Source organism: Lepus europaeus, chromosome 1 (assembly GCF_033115175.1).
Source record: "Lepus europaeus isolate LE1 chromosome 1, mLepTim1.pri, whole genome shotgun sequence".
NCBI lineage: Eukaryota > Metazoa > Chordata > Mammalia > Lagomorpha > Leporidae > Lepus > Lepus europaeus.
In genome coordinates this window covers 111,935,916-111,955,616 of record NC_084827.1, presented here as the reverse complement: position 1 = coordinate 111,955,616, position 19,701 = coordinate 111,935,916, and the positions used below count along the sequence as shown (strand labels likewise).

The window sequence follows — 19,701 nt, the reverse complement described above, 5'->3', positions numbered from 1 at the left end:
CTTAATGACTCCAGTCCATCCTGAAGAATCCTTTTTAACACTTAAGATCCACACTGAACATTATGACACTTGATGTTCCATTTTGTTTTATTTTTATGTGCTTTACGTGTTAAGCTTTATCTTCTCTATAAGATTTAAACTTTCTCAAAGTTACTGATTGCAATAAACACAACTTGGTAACTATCATAATACCTGACAAGATGTCTTACAAATGAAAGATGCTCAGTAATTTTTTTTGAATGATTCAAGGAGTGCAGCAACAGTGACTTCTTTTGTTTGTTTTACAGTTCCTAGAACAATCCTCAGTATGGTTTTTAAAACAACTGCCAGCTGAATTCTGTCTCCATGGCTGGGGCCCTCCCTGACGATTTTTGCTATGATTTTGAAACATGGTCCAAACTTGTTTACAGTGACCTCCAAGGCTCAGCCGTAATGGTTCTCAAGCTTCAGCTTGTTGAGCCCTAATTCCAGAATGTCTGATTCAGTAGGTGTGGGGTAAGGCCCAAGAACATATATTTCTAGTGGGTAATGTTGTTGCTATTGGTCCAGGAATCACACTTTAAGAATTACTGTCATGTGAGATCATGCAGCTCTCCTGCTCTGCAGAAGCTGCACTGATTTCCTTGTTCCTTATCCATATCAGGTGTGCTCCTGCTCCAGGGCTTTTGCAATTGCTGTTGCTACAGATACCCATGCACATGTTCCCTCAGTGCCCCCTTGAGTGGATTATTTAACCTCTCTTTGCTTTGGGTTCCCCAACTAAAATGAGAATGCTGACAAGTGCACCTAGATCCCAGGCAAATTGAGAAGCCCAAAGAAGGTGACACAAACAGAAATCTTCAACTGGGCCGGTATTCAACAAGGGCTTGGCCAAACAACAGGTGATAGTATTCAACACTGAGGATCACAGTGAGGTACACTTAGGAAAGGGTTAACTCCTGCTAGGAGAGAGGTGTAAAAAATCAGCATTTACAAATAAAGTAGAAAGATGAACAAAAAAAAGGTAGAAGAAGAGATATGGCCAGACCACACCATGTGAGAAGCTCTGTGTATTTATTTGACATGTCTATTAATCTAATCCCTTAAAAATCATTAATTTCTAATTACACAGAGCTTCATCTGATGGGCAGAGCCTGAGGTTATTGATTACTCAGACCAAGGTGCAAGGGTCACCTGTGCTTTCAGAGCTTCGAACAAAAGGCTGTTTCAGGTGGTTTTTAGGTTATCTGTTGCCAAGGAGCTCTGGGGCTTGCTCTGGAACATAAGGGGCCTGCAACCGGAGGATTTTCCCTGGGTCATCTTTTAAACTGAAGGAGAAAATTTGAAGGTATTTTTTTTTGTCCTTTGTTTTTCAGTAACTTTTCAAAAATAAGGTCCTAGAAAAAGAAGAGTTGGGCATGGCCAGAATGGCAGGCATGTTTCTCAGCCTCCTGTATTCTTGCCTGTTTTTGAAGGATGATCAGCATTTTCTGAAGCCTGTTGACAAGCTCAGAGAGTTCCCCAAGTGCACTCTGGGTTTGGGGTTATGGCTTTGAGTATGTTTGACTTTTCCTCACATGTCACTGAACTGTGCTTAGTTTGGCCTATGGGGCACTGACCTGTAGGTAAATAGATAATGTTCTCGAAAAAGTTTGACTTCTGTTCAGTGCTTTAGAGTGATGAAAGCTGAAGTTGAAAAAGGTTGTAAAACTCCGGTTTTCCACAGTGGAACCATTGTTTTTTTCTGGTTTCTTCAAATCTACATAGACAGGTAAATGGCTTATACTTGCTTAATAACTTTTGGGGCTATTCCATTTAATTCTCACTTTGTGGGACATTATGTTTCTGATTGACTAAAGACTGGTCTCTTGTCATGCGGTAAATAATTTTGTGATAGGAACTTGCATAATATATTAGTGATTTTGTAATATTATATATAATACTGATGATTCTTAGTTGTGTCTTGTTTATAGAAATGCTATTTTTCCCATCCATTCTTCTTAGAAGAGGTATGTGTGTTGTGTTGAGGGTGTAGTATATGTGAGTCTGTGCTGCAGAGAAGTGAATGAATTAAATAATCTGCTCAAAGGAAAAATACCAGTGAACTTTGTTAAAAAAACAAACTCACACACTTGGTTTTATGAAAGCACACTTTTGTTTGCACTAATAATCAAGAAGCCTCAATTCTTTTGCGATATCAGTAGCCAGTTGCTAGTGTTGACCCCAGGCTTTGGTGACAGCAAGACCATCAGAGGTTGGTACCTAGCAGCCCTGGTGTAACGGCTGGTGGTGAGCACTAACCTTTTATACTCTCAGGTCTTTGATTTGCACCCAGGGCGTCTTGTAGAACCCTGTGTGTCTCCCGGTTTTGACTGTCTCAAGGCTCCCTGTGGTGCTGCTCATTCAGTCCCCTTACTCAAGTCTGTCAGTGTCCCAGACTTTCTTACGTGACCCATTCAGGTAGTGGTCTGTTCCTCTTCTTTCTCCACCCCAGCGGTGATCATTAGTGCTCTGAAGCTAAAACCTTTGATATGTCTGGTTTAGGAGATTGTCCTCCAATGTGTGTTTCTGTGTAGATAAGATTACAAATTTTATCAAAAGAAAACTTCAACCTTGGATAGGTCAACAGAGTGACACGTGATGGGCAGGTTATAGACCACATGTCATTTATAGAGGAGGACGCTGGTGTTGGCATGAGCAATTAAGACTTCTTTGGCCACCCAATTCTAGCATTAAAAAGTCTGCACAAGTGCTTAGAGACCTCAAATTCTTTTTAATTCCTGGATTCCCTTAAGTTTATTGGAAAACAGATTTTTCTGAAAGGCCTTAAAAATTCTCAATTTGTTGCAGAAGACAATATGTGGAAGTTAAAATAATTTAATATGTAAAAATGCAGAATAAAAAGGAAATAATATTGAACCTTATTTTCAGTTCTGAATTCTCTTGTTTTGTTGTAAATTGTTAAGAAATTTTGATTAAAACTTCCTGCAATATGTGATACCCAGATCAAATTAACTTAGGTGCTAACAAAGTACAGATAATGTGACATTTGCTTGTGTTGATGGGAAAAAATAATATGATGAAACACCATGGCACTATTAGACCAAAGGAAATGCCAAGTACTAAAACAAATGTTTTGTCACTAAGAACTAGTTTCTCCTGATGTTTGTGGGGTTTCAGAGACAAGCAGAGATATTTTCCAGCATTTTCTCTGTGTTCCATCTAACAACAGGGGATTAGCCAGTGGGGGGAGACGCTGTCTAATGATGTATGAGCTTCTTTCTTCATTTATGATGATATGAGAAACAATTCATCTAACATCCAATTCTGAAAACATGATGTGCTCTGTAAAAAGATCACAAGTAAAGCCATTGCTTGTTTTTTCTAGTAATTTTGGCTTTGCATTGCAGTTTCCCAAACTTAGTGTTAGAAAATTCCTGGTGATTTTGTGAATGCTTGCAAGTGACTAATATTTTCAATGCAATGGCCTTCAAAGGGCATACTCTGGATAGCACACATCTTTTAAGTACAGCTTCTTAGTGTGTTAAAAGGAAAAAGAAGTCTACAAGATTTCGAGCAATCCATCTGACCCAAGAACAAAAACAAGAAAAGAACAGCCTCTTGCATTGTGTGGTTGGCTTGGTATTATAGCTAAGCGATATTCTTACTCCCTATTAGATGTAACAATCTCACAGAATACAGCCTCAGACAAAGTTACTCTGAGATCATAATGGAATGGCACAACATAGGGCCACTTCCAAATTTTGTTTAAGCATAGAAAAAGCAAGATCGGGGCCAGCACTGTGGCATAATGGGTTAAGCCACTGCCTTCGGCACCAGCATCCTATATGGGCACCGGTTCAAGTCTGGCTGCTCCACTTCTGATCCGGCTCCCTAATGAGCCTGGGAAAGCAGCAGCCGATGGCCCAAGTATTTGGGCCCCTGACCCCATGTAGGAGACCAGAAAGAAGCTACTGGTTCCTAGCTTCATATCGGCCTAGCTCTGGCTATTGCAACCATTTGGGAAGTGAACCAGCAGAAGAAAGAAAGAAAAAGCAACATCACTGTGCAACCACAAAATACCATACACCAGTGATGGCTATTTCTTTACCCAGTCATAAAGTTGCCCCAGCTTCCTGACAGCATCCAACTTAGAGCAGCTTCTCACTTCCTTAGACCCTTCCCCAAATCACCTATTTGGAGCCGGGTACAGTAATCAGTTCTTTGTAACGCCTTCTTCCTGAGACACCCCATGGACCACCATGGTGTGTCCTCCCTTGCTGCCATGAGCAATAAGCCCATTTTGTTTAACTGCAGCATTGTTCCTGGTAGTCTTTGACCATGCTAGGCCTTGTATGAGCTGTCTTTTAGAACATTACTTTTTCATGGTGAAAAAGAGATCACGAAAGTCATGTATAAGGGCATTCAGAAAGAAGCAAACCTGAATTAATGAAACCTAATGTATGAAGTCCCCAAGGGGACACAGAGGGAAAGCAAAAAGTAGTTTGTGGGTCCACAGTCCATTGGTCTTTATGAAGTTCACTTTGTTGCAAATGAGCCCCAAAAGCAGAGTCCGGGAGAGGCAACACAGCTGAGTCTGAAAGCTTGAAGGGCAAAGAGAACAAAAGGAACCAAGGGAACATAGTAGCTGCCTACTGCTTGTGCCAATCACTTCAAAGATGCAGTGTCATTCTGTTTTCATACCAATCCCGCAAGGGGATTTTAGCACCATGATTGCCACTCTGACGTGAGACGTGGAGAAATCAGAACTGAGAAGGAGAAGTGAATAAACATATCCCATGACGGGGCTCCCCCTTCCCCCCAATTCCAGATTCCTGCTAATGCATGCCCTGGAGGCAGGAGGTGATGGCTCAAGTGGTTGGTTCCCTGCTACCCCTGTGGAAGACTCAGGTTAAATTCCTGGCTCTTGGCTTTGACCCAGCTTGTGGGCATTTGGGGAGTAAGGCCAGTGGATGAGAGCTCTTTGCCTGCCTTGCCCTTTCTTTTTCTCTCTCTGCCTCTTAAAAAACAAAAAAACAAAAACAAAACAAACAAAAATAAACATGGAAAAGCATACAAATCCAACAACATAGAATGAAGCAGCGGGCTACATCAGGATTAATGAGATGCCAATGAGTAGGTTATGGTACTCACAGTTGATCGTGAAACAAAATGTATTCATTGGGTTTGCTAAATCATTATTCTAGTTTTACAGGTTTCCAGAAATTAAAAATAGATATTGATTTTTATAGAATACTTTTTCTGCATCTATCAAAATGGTAAACTTCTTTTTACCTTAGATAATTATTGTGTTCCAAGAATCAAGACAGCTTCATTATGTATTTATTTCATAAATTGTTTAATTATATTTAACATCTTATTTAGCATTTTAAAATATGTTTTCCAATACAAAAGTATTTTAATAGTTTGTGAAATATACAGTTATAGAATTCTCTAATTATTACCTATAAAATTAGTTTCTCATTTGAAATTATTCTGTTAAAATACAAATAACACATTGACAATAACCTTGTGGTCCAAGAATATCCCCCATCAATACTATAAATCCCAAACACATAAAAATCCTACAGATATTATTTAGATATTTAAACCAAACTATGATCATAGTAAACAAATTCATTGATCAAGTACAATACATTAGAATTGTGGCTTAGAGACACTAAGAACACAATTATAGGTGCAGTTTCACCAATTTTCATAAATCTTCTAGCATAGCCCCCTAGCACTGTCTTTGTGCACCCATTCCATATAGTGCAGCACACATCATACTGAAGACTACTTCCCTTCATTACTTAGCTGTTTATTTTTTTAAAACTTTTATTTAATAAATATAAATTTCCAAAGTACAGCTTGTGGATTACAATGGCTTTTCCCCCGCATAACTTCCCTCCCACCCGCAACCCTCCCCTCTCCCACTCCCTCTCCCATTCCATTCACATCAAGATTCATTTTCAATTATCTTTATATACAGAAGATCAATTTAGCATATATTAAGTAAAGATTTCAACAGTTTGCACCCACACAGAAACACAAAGTATAAAGTACTGTTTGAGTACTAGTTATACCGTTTTAAAAATGTTTTAAAAATGATTTTAAGCCTACTTTTTTCTTTCCTTTAACATTTTGGTTTTGATGTCAAAATTACACTTCCTTTATAAAATAAGTTAGGCAGCTTTTTCTAGTTTTCTCTTTACCAAAACCATTTATGTGATATTAGAATTACCTATTATTTGGAGTTTGGTTAAAATTTGCTTGTAATATTTTTCTAGCCTCATTGTTTGTTGGGATTAGAGGCTTTTGAACATTGAGTCAATATTCTTAATAGGCATTTACTTTTAAGTTTCCTATTTCTTTCAGAATGCATTTTGATAATTCATGTTGTTTCAAAAAATTAATCTTATCCTGTTTTTCAAATTTATTACCACAAAGTTACTCATAGTATTGCTTATGATTTTAAAGTTTTCTGTTTGTTATTTTACCCTTTTCATTATCCGTTAATATTTACTTCTGATTTATATTTCTTTTCTTCAGCAGTCTTGTTGAGTTTTATCTATTTTTTAATATTTCAAGAACTAGCTTTTGAATTAGTCTATCATTTCTATATTTTTCATTTTATTTTGTTTTATATCTTATTAATCTTTTTTTGCAGTTTCTTGATTAGAATGTAAATCATGTATCAATTTTTTAAAAACCAAAAGTATTCATGATTACAAATAAACCTTGAAGTATCTTTTTAACTCCATCATGCAAATTTTTATTGACATTATGTTTTCAATATTCTATAACTTCTGTTGTGATTTCACCTTTAATCCTTATTATTTTCATATGTATCTTAAAGTTGTTAATGCACAGTTTTACTGAATATATATGTATGTTTTACTCATGTTTATTTATTTTTGTTTAATTGCATTGTCTCAGAATATATGCTCTTTAGAATAAGAGTGAGTTATTTGTAGAAATATATAGTTAGGGCCGGTGCCGCGGCTCACTAGGCTAATACTCCGCCTGCGGCGCTGGCACACCGGGTTCTAGTCCCGGTCGGGGCGCCGGATTCTGTTCCGGTTGCCCCTCTTCCAGGCCAGCTCTCTGCTGTGGCCCGGGAAGGCAGTGGAGGATGGCCCAAGTGCTTGGGCCCTGCACCCGCATGGGAGACTAGGAGAAGCACCTGGCTCCTGGCTTCGGATCAGCGCGATGCGCCAGCCGCGGCGGCCATTGGAGGGTGAACCAGTGGTAAAGGAAGACCTTACTCTCTGTCTCTCTCTCACTGTCCACTCTGCCTGTAAAAAAAAAATATATATATATATATATATATATAGTTAGTTGTATACAAAAATTAAAATTTTGGTGGTTTTTTAATGGCCAAATTTTATAAATATGTGAAATGTAATCTTTAAAATGTATATGTTGAATAAAAAAGTTGTATAGGCCAAATGTAATCTTTAAAATGTATTTCTTGAATAAATAAAAAAATTTATATGTCTTAGTTGCAGTTTTCGTTATAGGTATTAAGTAAAATTACTGATTGTACTTTTCAACGATGTTATCTGTATTTTCTAATTTTCTGATTTCTAACAAAGATGGCTTTAAATCTCCTATTGCACTTGTAGGTTATGTTGTGTTAGGCTGTTAATTATATACAATCCAATAATTAATTGATTTGTCTTCTTGTTGGGTTGGACCTTTAATTATTATATGTCCCTCTTTATCTCCATTATTGCTTTGAAAATAAGTTACACTTTTTCGGATGTTAATGTAACAACTTTGAGAAATCAGTATTTACATGATATATCCTTTAAAATTGTTTATTTGGGCAGAGAGAGAGAGAGAGAGAAACAGACCTAGCTCTCATCTGTTGATTCATATTCCAATTGCCTGCAAAGACCAGGCCTGAGCTGGGCTGGGGCCAAAGATGAGAGCCTAGAATGCAATCCAGGTTTCCCGTGTGGTTGGCAGGAGCCCATTTTCTCAAGCCCTCACTGCTGCCTCCCAGAGTCTGCAGTAGCAGGAAGCTGGAGTTGGCAGCCAGAGTCAGGCATCATCACCTAGGTGCTCTGATGTGGGACTTGGGCATCTTCATCACAAGTCTGATTGTCCACTACTTTTTTTTAGATTTTATTTTTTTATTTGAAAGTCACAGTTACACAGAGAGAGGAGAGGGAGAGAGAGAGATAGAAAGAGAGAGAGAGAGAGAGAGAGAGAGAGAGAGGTATTCCATCCATGGTTCACTCCCCAATAGGCTGCAACAGCTGGAGCCGTGCCAATCCGAAGCCAGGAGCCAGGAGCCAGGAGCTTCTTCCAGGTTTCCCACATGGGTGCAGGGGCCCAAGGACTTGGGCCATCTTCTACTGCTTTCCCAGGCCACAGCAGAGAGCTGGATTGGAAGTGGAACAGCCGGGTCTCAAATCGGCGCCCATATGGGATGCCGGCACTTCAGGCCAGGGTGTTAACCTGCTGCACCACAGTGCCGACCCCCTGAATGTCCACTTCTGATATATTCCTTTTACCTGTTAATTTTCACTCATTTTTTGTGATTTTATACTAGAACTTTTATAATCATTATAAATTTGGATCTTTAAGAATTCAGAGGTTGGTGCTGTGGCACAATGGGTTAAAGCCATGGCCTGTGGTATCAGCATCCCATGTGGGTCCTGGCTGCTCCATTTCCAATCCATCTCTCTGCTAATGGAAGGATGGAAGGTCTTTCTCTGTAACTCTCTGCCTTTCAACTAAAAAATTAAATCTTAAAAAAATCATTTACATGACCTTTTTTTAAATAGCTTGCTAGAAGTACAATTCATATATGGTAAAGTTCACCTGTTTACAGTTTACAGTTCATGGAGGCAGCATTGTGTATAGTGGGTTAAGCCACTGCTTACAAACCTGGCATCCCATATCTGAGTGACGGTTTGAATTCCAGTTGAACTATTTTTGATCCAGCTCTCTGCTAATGTGCCAGGAAAAGGCAGCAGCAGATGGTCTGAGTACTTGAACCCCTGCCACCCATTTGGGAAACCAGGATGGAGTTCCTGGTTCCTGGTTTTGGCTTGGCTCAGCCTGGGCTATTGTAGCCTTTTGGGGGAGTGAACCAATAATTGGAAGATCTCTCTTTCTCTCCCTCTCTCTCTCTCTCTCTCTCTCTCTCTCTCTCTGTCACTATGCCTTTCAAATAAATAAATTAGCATTCCTTTTTTTCCCCAAAAACATACAATTCAATGATGTTTTAGAATATTGGCAGAGTTGTGCAGTCATTACCACAAACCAAATTTAGAATTCAGTCACTGCTCATCCCCCATCCCTACTCAATGCTATCCCAGCCCCAGGCAACCAGTTACTGAATCATACTGCATCTTAAAAAATATAGTTAGCCATCATTGCTGTATTTTTGAAGCAGAAAAAGTTAGTAAAACATGGACTTTGTGTCAAATCTGAAGCCTATGTCCTGAAGTCCAAGTTGTTTTTCTACTGTCAGTAAGACTAACCTCAACTCCGTAGACATGGACATTTAATTCACAGAATGTCCCTCCTCTGTGCTCTTGGTTCTAGTTGAATGCACTTTGCCTTCTGCTGAATTTACAAAGGAGCACTGAAGCCTACCCAGCAGTCTTTGAGTTTCATCTGTCAATAGACACTGATTCAAGAAGCAAATAAAGTATAAATAAGCAGAAAGAACAAATACATTAGAAACAACCAGTCTACCCACCAATTGGAGCAAACCATTCTCTTCAGTAGTTTAGATTTATCTTTCTTCATAAGCTCATAGGCTCAATTATGGAGTTATTAAATAACTAGAAAGCAGCTTTCATCTAATATTGATTAATAAAGGTAATTTCTTGAGCCAAATTGTTTTCTCCTTTGTCTACTTTGATTAAGGAAGAGAAAAGAGATAATAATTTCAATGATTATTTTATTTTGTAGGGTTGTTGGCCACAGATTGCAGTTACCATGTCCAATTCAGTAATTCTTCGCAGCGTGAAGAAATTTGGAGAGGAGAATCATGGTTTTGAATCAGATGGATCATGTAAGTGTTCTTTGTCTGTCACTGTCTCTTGTGCAAAGAGAGGTAGGAACAAATGAACCACAAGCCAGTGAAATTTCAAGGAGCTATCCTTTAATGCCTCTTTATTCTTACTTAAATTAAACTAAAATGCCAGGAGACCCAGGAAGTGACAAAGTACCTTAGGGTACTGGCCTTGTGACCCTGAATCCCGACTTGCATCTCCTCCTCTCCATCTGTTCTGACCTGTGCTAGAGAAGACAGCATGGAGCTTAATTCTGTGGCTTCTACCAGTATGAAAGAGTCAATGACATCTTACTGTCCAGTTAATTTGTCATCTATATTTTAAATAGGTAAATTCTGATCTTTTTATTATGATTTTTAAAATTAAATTATATTCAAATAATTTTAAAAAATTGTCTTCATTTGGTATATTTTATGTAGTCAAAGGAGCAGTCCTGAACCTGAAAGATTATCCTTTTCTATAAGATAGAGATAGTATGTATGTGTATGTATATGTGTATGTGTATGGAGAGGGGAAGGGGATGAGAGGCAAAAAATCCAAATCATTTTGTAATGGTCTATGAATAAAAATAATTTAAGAAGAATATTTTCCCAGAGAAAAAAGTTGTTAATGACTATGTTATATTTTATCTTATTACTAACTGCTTTATGCATTCTTTCCATCCTGACAGATAATAATGAAAAGAAATCAAGGTAAGTGACTATTTCAATAATGCAGTGCCTTTTCCTGAATAACTCCATAGTGTTTCTTTTTAACTTTTATTTAATAAATATAAATTTCCAAAGTACAGCTTATGGATTATAGTGGCTTTTTCCCCCATAACCTCCCTCCCACCTGCAACCATCCCATCTCCTACTCCCTCTCCCATCCCATTCACATCAAGATTCATTTTCAATTATCTTTATATACAGATCAATTTAGTATATACTAAGTAAAGATTTCAACAGTTTGCACAAACAGAAACACAAAGTATAAAGTATTGTTTGAGTACTTGTTATACCGTTAATTCACATAGTACAGCACATTAAGGACAGAAATCCTACATAGGAAGTAAGTGCACAGTGAGTCCTGTTGTTGATTTAATAATTGACACTCTTATGTATGGCATCAGTAATCACCCTAGGCTCTTGTCATGAGTTGCCAAGCTATGGAAGCCTCTTGAGTTTGCCAACTCCAATCTTATTTAGACAAGGTCATAGTCAAAGTGGAAGTTCTCTCCTCCCTCCAGAGAAAGGTAACTCCTTCTTTGATGGCCCGGTATTTCCGCTGGGATCTCACTCACAGAGATCTTTCATTTTTTTTTTTTCCAGAGTGTCTTGGCTTTCCATGCCTGAAATACTCTAATGGGCTTTTTAGCCAGATCCAAATGCCCTAAGGTCTGATTCTGAGGCTAGAGTGTTGTTTAGGACATCTGCCATTCTATGAGTCTGCCATGTATCCCGCTTCCCATGTTGGATCATTCTCTCCTTTTTAATTCTATCAGTTAGTATTAGCAGACGCTAGTCTTGTTTATGTGATCCCTTTGACTCTTAATCCTATCATTATGATCATTTATGAACTGAAACTGATCGCTTTGACTAGTGAGATGGCATTGGTACATGCCACCTTGATGGGATTGTATTGGAATCCTCTGGCACATTTCTAACTCTACTGTTAGGGGCAAGTCTGATTGAGCATGTGCCAAACTGTACATCTCCTCCCTCTCTTATTCCCACTCTTCTATTTAACAGGGATCACTTTTCAGTTAAATTTAAACACCAAAGAATAATTGTGTGTTAATTAAAAAGTTCAACCAATAGTATTAAGTAGAACAAAACAAAACAAAAAAAAACTAAAAGGAATAAAGTAGTAAGTTGTTTCTCGCCAGTCAGGATAAGGGCTGATCAAGTCACTGTTTCTCATAGTGTCCATTTCACTTCAACAGGTTTCCTTTTAGGTGCTCGGTTAGTTCTCACCGATCAGGGAGAACATATGATATTTGTTTGTCCATTTGGGACTGGCTTAATTCACTCAGCATGATGTTTTCCAGATTCCTCCATTTTGTTGCAAATGACTGGATTTCATTTTTTTTTTTACTGCTGTATAGCACAAAACAGAAAATTTTTATGCACATTATACTTCCTATAAGGTAGTATATACCATACATCCTTTTTCTCTGTAAAAAGTTACTGTAATTTTGATTTTAGAAACTTATGGAATATTCCATGTGAGGTCCAAATTTCCCCTATATGTCCAGGAACACCACAGAATTTCTGACCTAAGTAGGTAAAGCAAAGTACAGTATCAAGTATGATTTCATGGGCACATGGGAGGTCCTCAAACCCCACTGGCAAATAGTATAAACCTAACATTTTAGTTTTTAGATATTTCTCTTTAGCTTAAGAGTTTAAATTCTCATATAAAACAAAAGCCAGCCAATCACATTTTGGAATGCTGGCAGGATTTTATGGAGTTTAATTTAGAAGAAAGAAAGGAGACCCCAAATGAATTCTTGACGTGGAGATGGTAGAAAGGAATATAGGCATTTAAGAAATTTTAAGTAATCCTGGCAGAGGGAAGTTGTGCGAGTGGTCAGGTTAGCTCTGGGCTAGACATGGGAAGGTCAGCCTGGGGCTCTGAGAGCTACTTTTCTCACGGGTTGGGAAAGAGGAAATGAGTATAGGTACAAATGAACAGCAATGAGAGGATGATTGCGGAAGCTGAGTGAGTTCTTTTGCCTTCAGAAGAGGTGAATATAGAACGGGAAGATCACCTCCAAGGAGAATGGGTCAACTGTAGAGGGCTGACCTACAGCCTTGCTGGTCCAGCTGGAGAGCACGCATTTCATTGATTCACTTCATAATGTTAACTAGTGCCCTCTAGGTACAGACACTTTTACAGGGGCTGAGTACATAAAAAAGAACAAGATGGGCAAAAATGTCTGCCCTTTAGGAAGGCATTTAGTGAAAGACATATAACAAACATCAAAAACAGAATAAAACAGATAGCATAGTAACTAAAGATAATCTACCAATTTCTTTCTAAGAAGAAAGTAAACACAGGATTAGAGATAGGAAATAGTGTGTGTGGGAGGTGAGAGGGTTGAAATTTTAATGCTTAAATTTGTTTCAATGATCTCTTAGGGAAACAGTGAAGGAGGTGAGGGAGAAGAGAATCTGAAGAAAGAGCCTGCTGGGTGAGGGAGTAGCAGGCACCAACGTGCAGAGTTGGCAATATATCAGACATGCACAGGAGACCTGAGTGTTGAGAACCAGAAGTGAGGAGGAGACAAGGTCACTGAGCTAACAGGGCCAGACTCTGGGGGGCTGTTGACCACATCTCAGCACAGTCTTGGGACACCATCCCAAGTTGGAGAGGAAGCTTGGTTTTAGGTACTTCACGTGTTGCAGGAAAACCAGTGAGATGAGTCTGGGTTCTTGTCCTGGTGTCAATGACAATTTATAAGACTAAATACAATAGTGAGAGTAGAAGAAGTGATCTTTTATTTAAATACAAGAAAGACTCCAAACAAATGGTAGAAACAAACCAAGCTGCTGAGGTCTTGTGGTGTAGGGGTATTTGTATGTCCTTACCACGTTAGCTCCAAGGAACAAAGGTAATGGTTATACATTAGTTACTGTGAAGGTCTGGGAAAATCTTAATAGAGCCCTTTCTTTTTTTTAAAAATTAAAATTTATTTATTTCAAAGGCATAGACACAGAGGAGGGAAGGTGGGGGAGAGAGAGAGAGACAGGCAGAGAGTGACAGAGAGAGGAGAGATTTTCCATCTGCTGGTTCACTCCCCAAATGGCTGCAAAGGCCAGGGCTGGGCCATGCTGAAGCCAGGAGCCAGGAGCTTCATCCAGGTTTCTCACATGGTTGCAGGGGCCCAAGTACTTGAGCCATCTTCTGCTGCTTTCCCAGGTGCATTAGCAGAGTGCTGGATGGGAAGTGGAGCAGCTAGGACTCAAACTGGCACCTATATGGGATGCCAGCACTGCAGGCAGAGGCTTAGCCTTCTACGCCACAAGAGTGGCCTCCATGGAGCCCTTTCTAACTTGTTTTAGCTAAACCTAGATCTTGTCATTGATAAATATTTGTTACGAGGGGTTTCCACCCTGTTTTGTTTAGTGTATACATGCTGGCGAGAAGCTGTGGGATGGCATTAGTCTGAACTGCTTTTGGTCCCAAGCTCCCTTGCTTGTACTAGCGTCAGTTTACCTGGAGGTGAGGCTGTCCCTGGCAGGCCCAGGTGCAAACAGCTGGATGGATGCAGAGATGGAATTTCCAAGGATGGATCTGGGGAAAAGAAGAGAGGGCAATGGTGAGAGTGTGATTCAGATGCAGGCCATGGGGTCTGAGGTGCACAGGGAAGGAAGCAAACTCTTGAGAGAGTTTAGTGACTGTGAGTAACCAAAGGATTTAAGAAACTTCGGGTCTCAGTTGAGGTTGACAAATAGTTGTGGAAGGAGGAAGGAAATGAGGAAAAAAGATGCATGGGCAGCCACAGTGCCAGTGCAGTTAAATAGGTCAGAGATATAGCTGTTCCTGCTGGTAGCAGGGTCTACAGTGTATCTGTCTGTGGAATGGGTGACTCAGGTAAAGTAAGATCCCTGAAGTTGTGGGCGGAGGGCAGGGAGTAAAGAGGAGTTAAACTCAGCTTTAGGAGAAACAAAATGAGTAACAATATGGAGGAAATACAATTTTATGGGAATTCTGGGAGTGTTCTTAAATTATTTCCTTGTATCAGCACTACTTAATCTGCTTGTCAAATTTTTAAGAATTTTCAAAATTTTAAGAAATACATTTTAAAATATTATTCAGAAGCCTTCAGTTTCCCCATAAGGGAAAGTAGGCACAAGTAAGTCAGCAGTCATGGCTAAGGGCAGATAGTTATTTGTTGGAACAGCTGGGAATACATACAACTTTTTACTTTCTCACATCTCTCAAAAAAAAAACTCAGCAGACCTCTTCTGAGCATAAGATGCAGCTATACTGTAATCTGAGTTTTTAAGATACCGGTTTTGGCCAGAATTTCCCAGCCAGTGAGGATTTTCCTTTTTACTAAAGAATGAGTCATGGAGGTACCACCGGGGGGGTTGTGGGGGTAGGGGGTGGGAGAATTTCTCATTGCTTTGGAAAGTCTGGTCTTTAAATCTCTATGCTTCCCTCCTCAGGTTACAAGATAAGAAGAAAAGTGACAGCGTTCGAATTGGCTTCTTTCAGTTGGTAATAAAATTGTGCTGATTTTTGGCATGGATTTTGTGATTGTTGAATTATTCAGGCCATGGAGGAAGTGTTAAATCTTTAGTCATATTGGCAAGTTTTAAACTACAGTGATCACCTTTTCAGTCATAAGTCTTACCTATGTGATAACATGCTGAATGATGGTTAGAAACATGTTGCTGATTAAACACACAAATCCTGACTAATAGATAAAAAAAATCTGGAAAATAATCACTAAACACATAATTGTCATTTTTTTTTTTTTTTGACAGGCAGAGTGGACAGTGAGAAAGGTCTTCCTTTTGCCATTGGTTCACCCTCCAATGGCCGCTGCGGTAGGCGCGCTGCGGCCAGCACACCACGCTGATCCGATGGCAGGAGCCAGGTGCTTCTCCTGGTCTCCCATGGGGTGCAGGGCCCAAGGACTTGGGCCATCCTCCACTGCACTCCCTGGCCACAGCAGAGAGCTGGCCTGGAAGAGGGGCAACCAGGACAGGATCGGTGCCCCGATTGGGACTAGAACCTGGTGTGCCGGCGCCGCAAGGCGGAGGATTAGCCTGTTAAGCCACGGCGCTGGCCCATAATTCTCATTTTTAAAATGTATTTAATCTATTTGAGAGAGAGAGAGCGAGACGGAGAGACACGGAGACAGAGACAGAGAGATCCCTTCTGCTGGTTCATTCCCCAAATGTCAAGTAATGTCAAGCAATGACCAGGGTTGGGTGGGGCTCAAGTGGGAGCCAAGCTCTGTCTAGATCTCCCACACCAGTGGCAGGGACCCAGTTACTTGAGCCATTACCGCTGCCTCCCAGGGTTGACATTACCTGAAGCTAGAGTCAAGAGCCACAAGTGGATATTGAAAAATCAGATATAGGACACAGATGTCTTAACTACTAGACTAAATGCCTATCCTACCCCCATAATTATCATTCCAGTTAAAAAAAATCAATCATCATAGTAATTACAACATGTATTCTTATGAGAAGTCTTTAGAAATTCCATAGTAGAGGTATTTGATCCAGATTTGCACAGGATGGAGTCTTTTCTAGGTACAAATACACATTCTTCTTCTTTAGTATTAGTCTTGAGAATCAATTTATGCCATTGCTGAATGCCCTACACAGTACGTCTGCATTGACAATGACATTAGCGATGGTGATGATTTCTCCCTACAGCTGTGGACAGATAGCAAAAAACTAAAGTGAACTCCTGGGCTAAAAGGAAGAATTCAGAGGTTAGGCAAGAAATAGCATGATCTAACACGTGATGTTTCAGATATTTGATGTACAATTATTTTCAATATAATTATTCTGAATTCCACTGCTCAATTAAGATGATTTCCACCAAATTTGGTGTTGAGAATTATTTATGAGAATCTAGTAACTAAAATCAAATAGTACTCCTACTTCTCCTGCTTTTCACCCATAGATGATCTCTCAACCCTTTGTCTTTCAAGTTTCGGTTTTCTTCATGGACTGACATTTGGCTGATGTGTATGGGAAGTTTATGTGCATGTATCCATGGAATAGCCCAGCCCGGTGTGCTACTTATTTTTGGCACAATGACAGATGTTTTCATTGACTATGACACTGAATTACAAGAACTCAAGATTCCAGGAAAAGCATGTGTGAATAATACTATAGTATGGATCAACAGCTCCCTGAATCAGAATGTGACAAATGGAACACGTTGTGGGTAGGCTGCTATTTTCGTTTATTTATTTTTTAGAGGGAGGGCCATATTTTAATTTGTGTAATTCAAAATGTAAAGGAGACTTCATTGGCCAACCTGAGGCAATATCTAATAGAACAGAAATGTAAATTTACCCATATTCCTAGACATAGAGGTTCTTTTTATCTTACTAGGTTTTTTTTTATTTATTAAACTTTTATTTAATGAATATAAATTTCCAAAGTACAGCTTATGGGTTACAATGGCTTCCCCCCTCCCATAACTTCCCTCCCACCCGCAACCCTCCCCTTTCCTGCTCCCTCTCCCCTTCCATTCACATCAAGATTCATTTTCAATTATCTTAATATACAGAAGATCAGTTTAGTATATATTAGGTAAAGATTTCAACAGTTTGCCCCCATATAGCAACACAAAGTAAAAAAAATACTGTTGGAGTACTAGTTATAGCATTAAATAACAGTGTACAGCACATTAAAGACAGAGATCCTACATAATATTTTTTAAAAAAAATTAATTTTCTATGCCATTTCCAATTTAACACCAGGTTTTTTTTTTTCATTTCCAATTATCTTTATATACAGAAGATTGATTCAGTATATAATTAGTAAAGATTTCATCAGTTTGTACTCACACAGAAACACAAAGTGTAAAAATACTGTTTCAGTACTAGTTATAGCATCACTTCACATTAGACAACACATTAAGGACAGATCCCACATGGGATGTAAGTACACAGTGACTCCTGTTGCTGACTTAACAATTTGACACTCCTGTTCATGGCGTCAGTAATCTCCCTAGGCTCTAGTCATGAGTTGCCAGGGCTATGGAAGCCTTTAGAGTTTGCCGACTTCAATCTTATTCCGATAGGGTCATAGTCAAAGTGGAAGTTCTCTCCTCCCTTCAGAGAAAGGTACCTCCTTCTTTGATGGCCCCGTTCTTTCCACTGGGATCTCACTCACAGAGATCTTTCATTTAGGTCTTCTTCTTTTTTTTCTTTTCCATGGTATCTTGGCTTTCCATGCCTACAATACTCTCATGGGCTCTTCAGCCAGATCCGAATGCCTTAAGGGCTGATTCTGAGGCCAGAGTGTTGTTTAGGAAATAAAAAAACAAAAACGGGATTAGAAATCCTTGATCTAATACATTACCAAAATTAATCACTTTATTGATTGTAGGCCTGAGCATGATACTACCGATATTTATTGCTTCTACAAAAGTGCCATGAATTTCACTTGAATCTCACATCCAAAATTTCCTACCCCATCACCTCACGCCAACTCTGTCCTGCTCCTTGGCTTTTGAGCGGTGGCTGATTAAGTTGATCCCAAGCCAGGTGCCAGAGATCTCAGTCAATCTTTGTTTCTATGGAAGAGTGGTGCGATGTTGGGAATAGAAGGTAGCCATGCAGAAAGAGTCAGAACTCATTCTGCTACTATTTTGGCAGTAAGCCTGCTGGGCTGCTCCGTAATCAGTGAGTCCATAGTGTACACAAGCTGATTCACTTTAATGGCATGGACTTTGCAGCCTGTCTCATGCTGCCTCAGGTTCCAAACAAACTCATTTGCACCTATGAACCCTCTTACTCAGGTTTGAGAATGAAGGGAAGGGCACTTCCTGGCTAGAAAATCATTTGGAATGGCTCTACAAATGGATTTACATTTTCCACCTTCATTTATGAATTTTTCTACTGGCTTGACTTCAGATCTACAAATGAGTCTTACTGAATCACTGCCACTCTTCCATAATACTATATAATGTTAGGGTCTTTCATTTACTCACTTCTTCCACTTAATTTTGTTTTTTTTTTTTCCTATTTATTTATTTATTTATTTGACAGGTAGAGTTATTGACAGTGAGAGAGAGAGACAGAGAGAAAGGTCTTCCTTCCGCTGGTTCACTCCCCAAATGGCCGCTACGGCCAGCGCTACGCCATTCCAAAGCCAGGAGCCAGGTGCTTCTTCCTGGTCTCCTATGCGGGTGCAGGTGCCCAAGCACCTTCCCGAACCACAACAGAGAGCTGGACTGGAAGAAAGAGCAGCCAGGACTAGGACCCAGCGCTCATATGGGATGCTGGCACAGCAGGTGGTGGATTAGCCAAGTGAGCCATGGCGCCAGCCCCTAATTTTGTCTTGAACAGAATGCTCCAGGAGCTCTGGGAGTATCAAGGACACAGTCATCTTGAGTCATGGTCCTTATCTTTGTGGTGCTTAGGTCTAGTCAGTCAGACCATCAGTCAATCAATGAACATTCAAATAATCACTTAGTTACAAATTGGCTGGTACTTGATGGAAAAGCACAGGCTAATGTACATGCAGAATTACCCTTTAAAGATTAACCAGTCCACTCATTAGAAATAAATTTCCTAATGTTTAAATATGAATGGTTTCCTTTCTAAACTTTGAAGTGTCTTTTCATCTGAAAGACTTAGAGCAGTGTGTACAAGAGAGAGATGAAGTTTGATGAGTCTTTTGAAGTTCTTCATTTACATTGGAGGACAGAAATGAACTGCTTTAAAAGAGTGGTCTGACAACTCTTCCCCATGGATGGTGTAGATTGAGCCAAACTTAAAAAATGCTCATGAAGATACGCTTCAAGGAAAATATCTCATACACATACCTTCTGATGCCTTATAATCTGTAAATAAATGCCAGAGGGGGTCTCACCTGAGGTGTATCCATAGGCCCAAGTGCTCATAAATGTTTGTTGGAGGAATTAAGGAACAAATCTACTTTTAGTATCTGCAGCACGGATATCCACAAGGAGGGAGTTCTCTGTGGCTGCCCAT

At 39.5% G+C, this 19,701-nt stretch overlaps 1 protein-coding gene across 2 annotated transcripts in view; it reads left to right on the top strand.

Annotated features, from left to right (window-relative positions):
- The first annotated feature begins 1,240 nt into the window (after nucleotides 1-1,240).
- The window catches only part of ABCB11 (ATP binding cassette subfamily B member 11), a 105,340-nt gene continuing 86,879 nt past the window's right edge, over nucleotides 1,241-19,701 (top strand). Inside the window, exons 1-5 of one of the 2 annotated variants that reach the window (XM_062187623.1) lie at nucleotides 1,241-1,327; nucleotides 9,916-10,018; nucleotides 10,690-10,711; nucleotides 15,176-15,227; nucleotides 16,681-16,919. In XM_062187623.1, the coding sequence (XP_062043607.1) occupies nucleotides 9,943-10,018; nucleotides 10,690-10,711; nucleotides 15,176-15,227; nucleotides 16,681-16,919 (389 nt within the window). In that variant the 5' untranslated portion in view covers nucleotides 1,241-1,327; nucleotides 9,916-9,942. Of the gene's footprint in view, nucleotides 1,328-1,639; nucleotides 1,751-9,915; nucleotides 10,019-10,689; nucleotides 10,712-15,175; nucleotides 15,228-16,680; nucleotides 16,920-19,701 lie in introns of those variants that run through there. The other variant, XM_062187614.1, reaches the window with a different exon arrangement.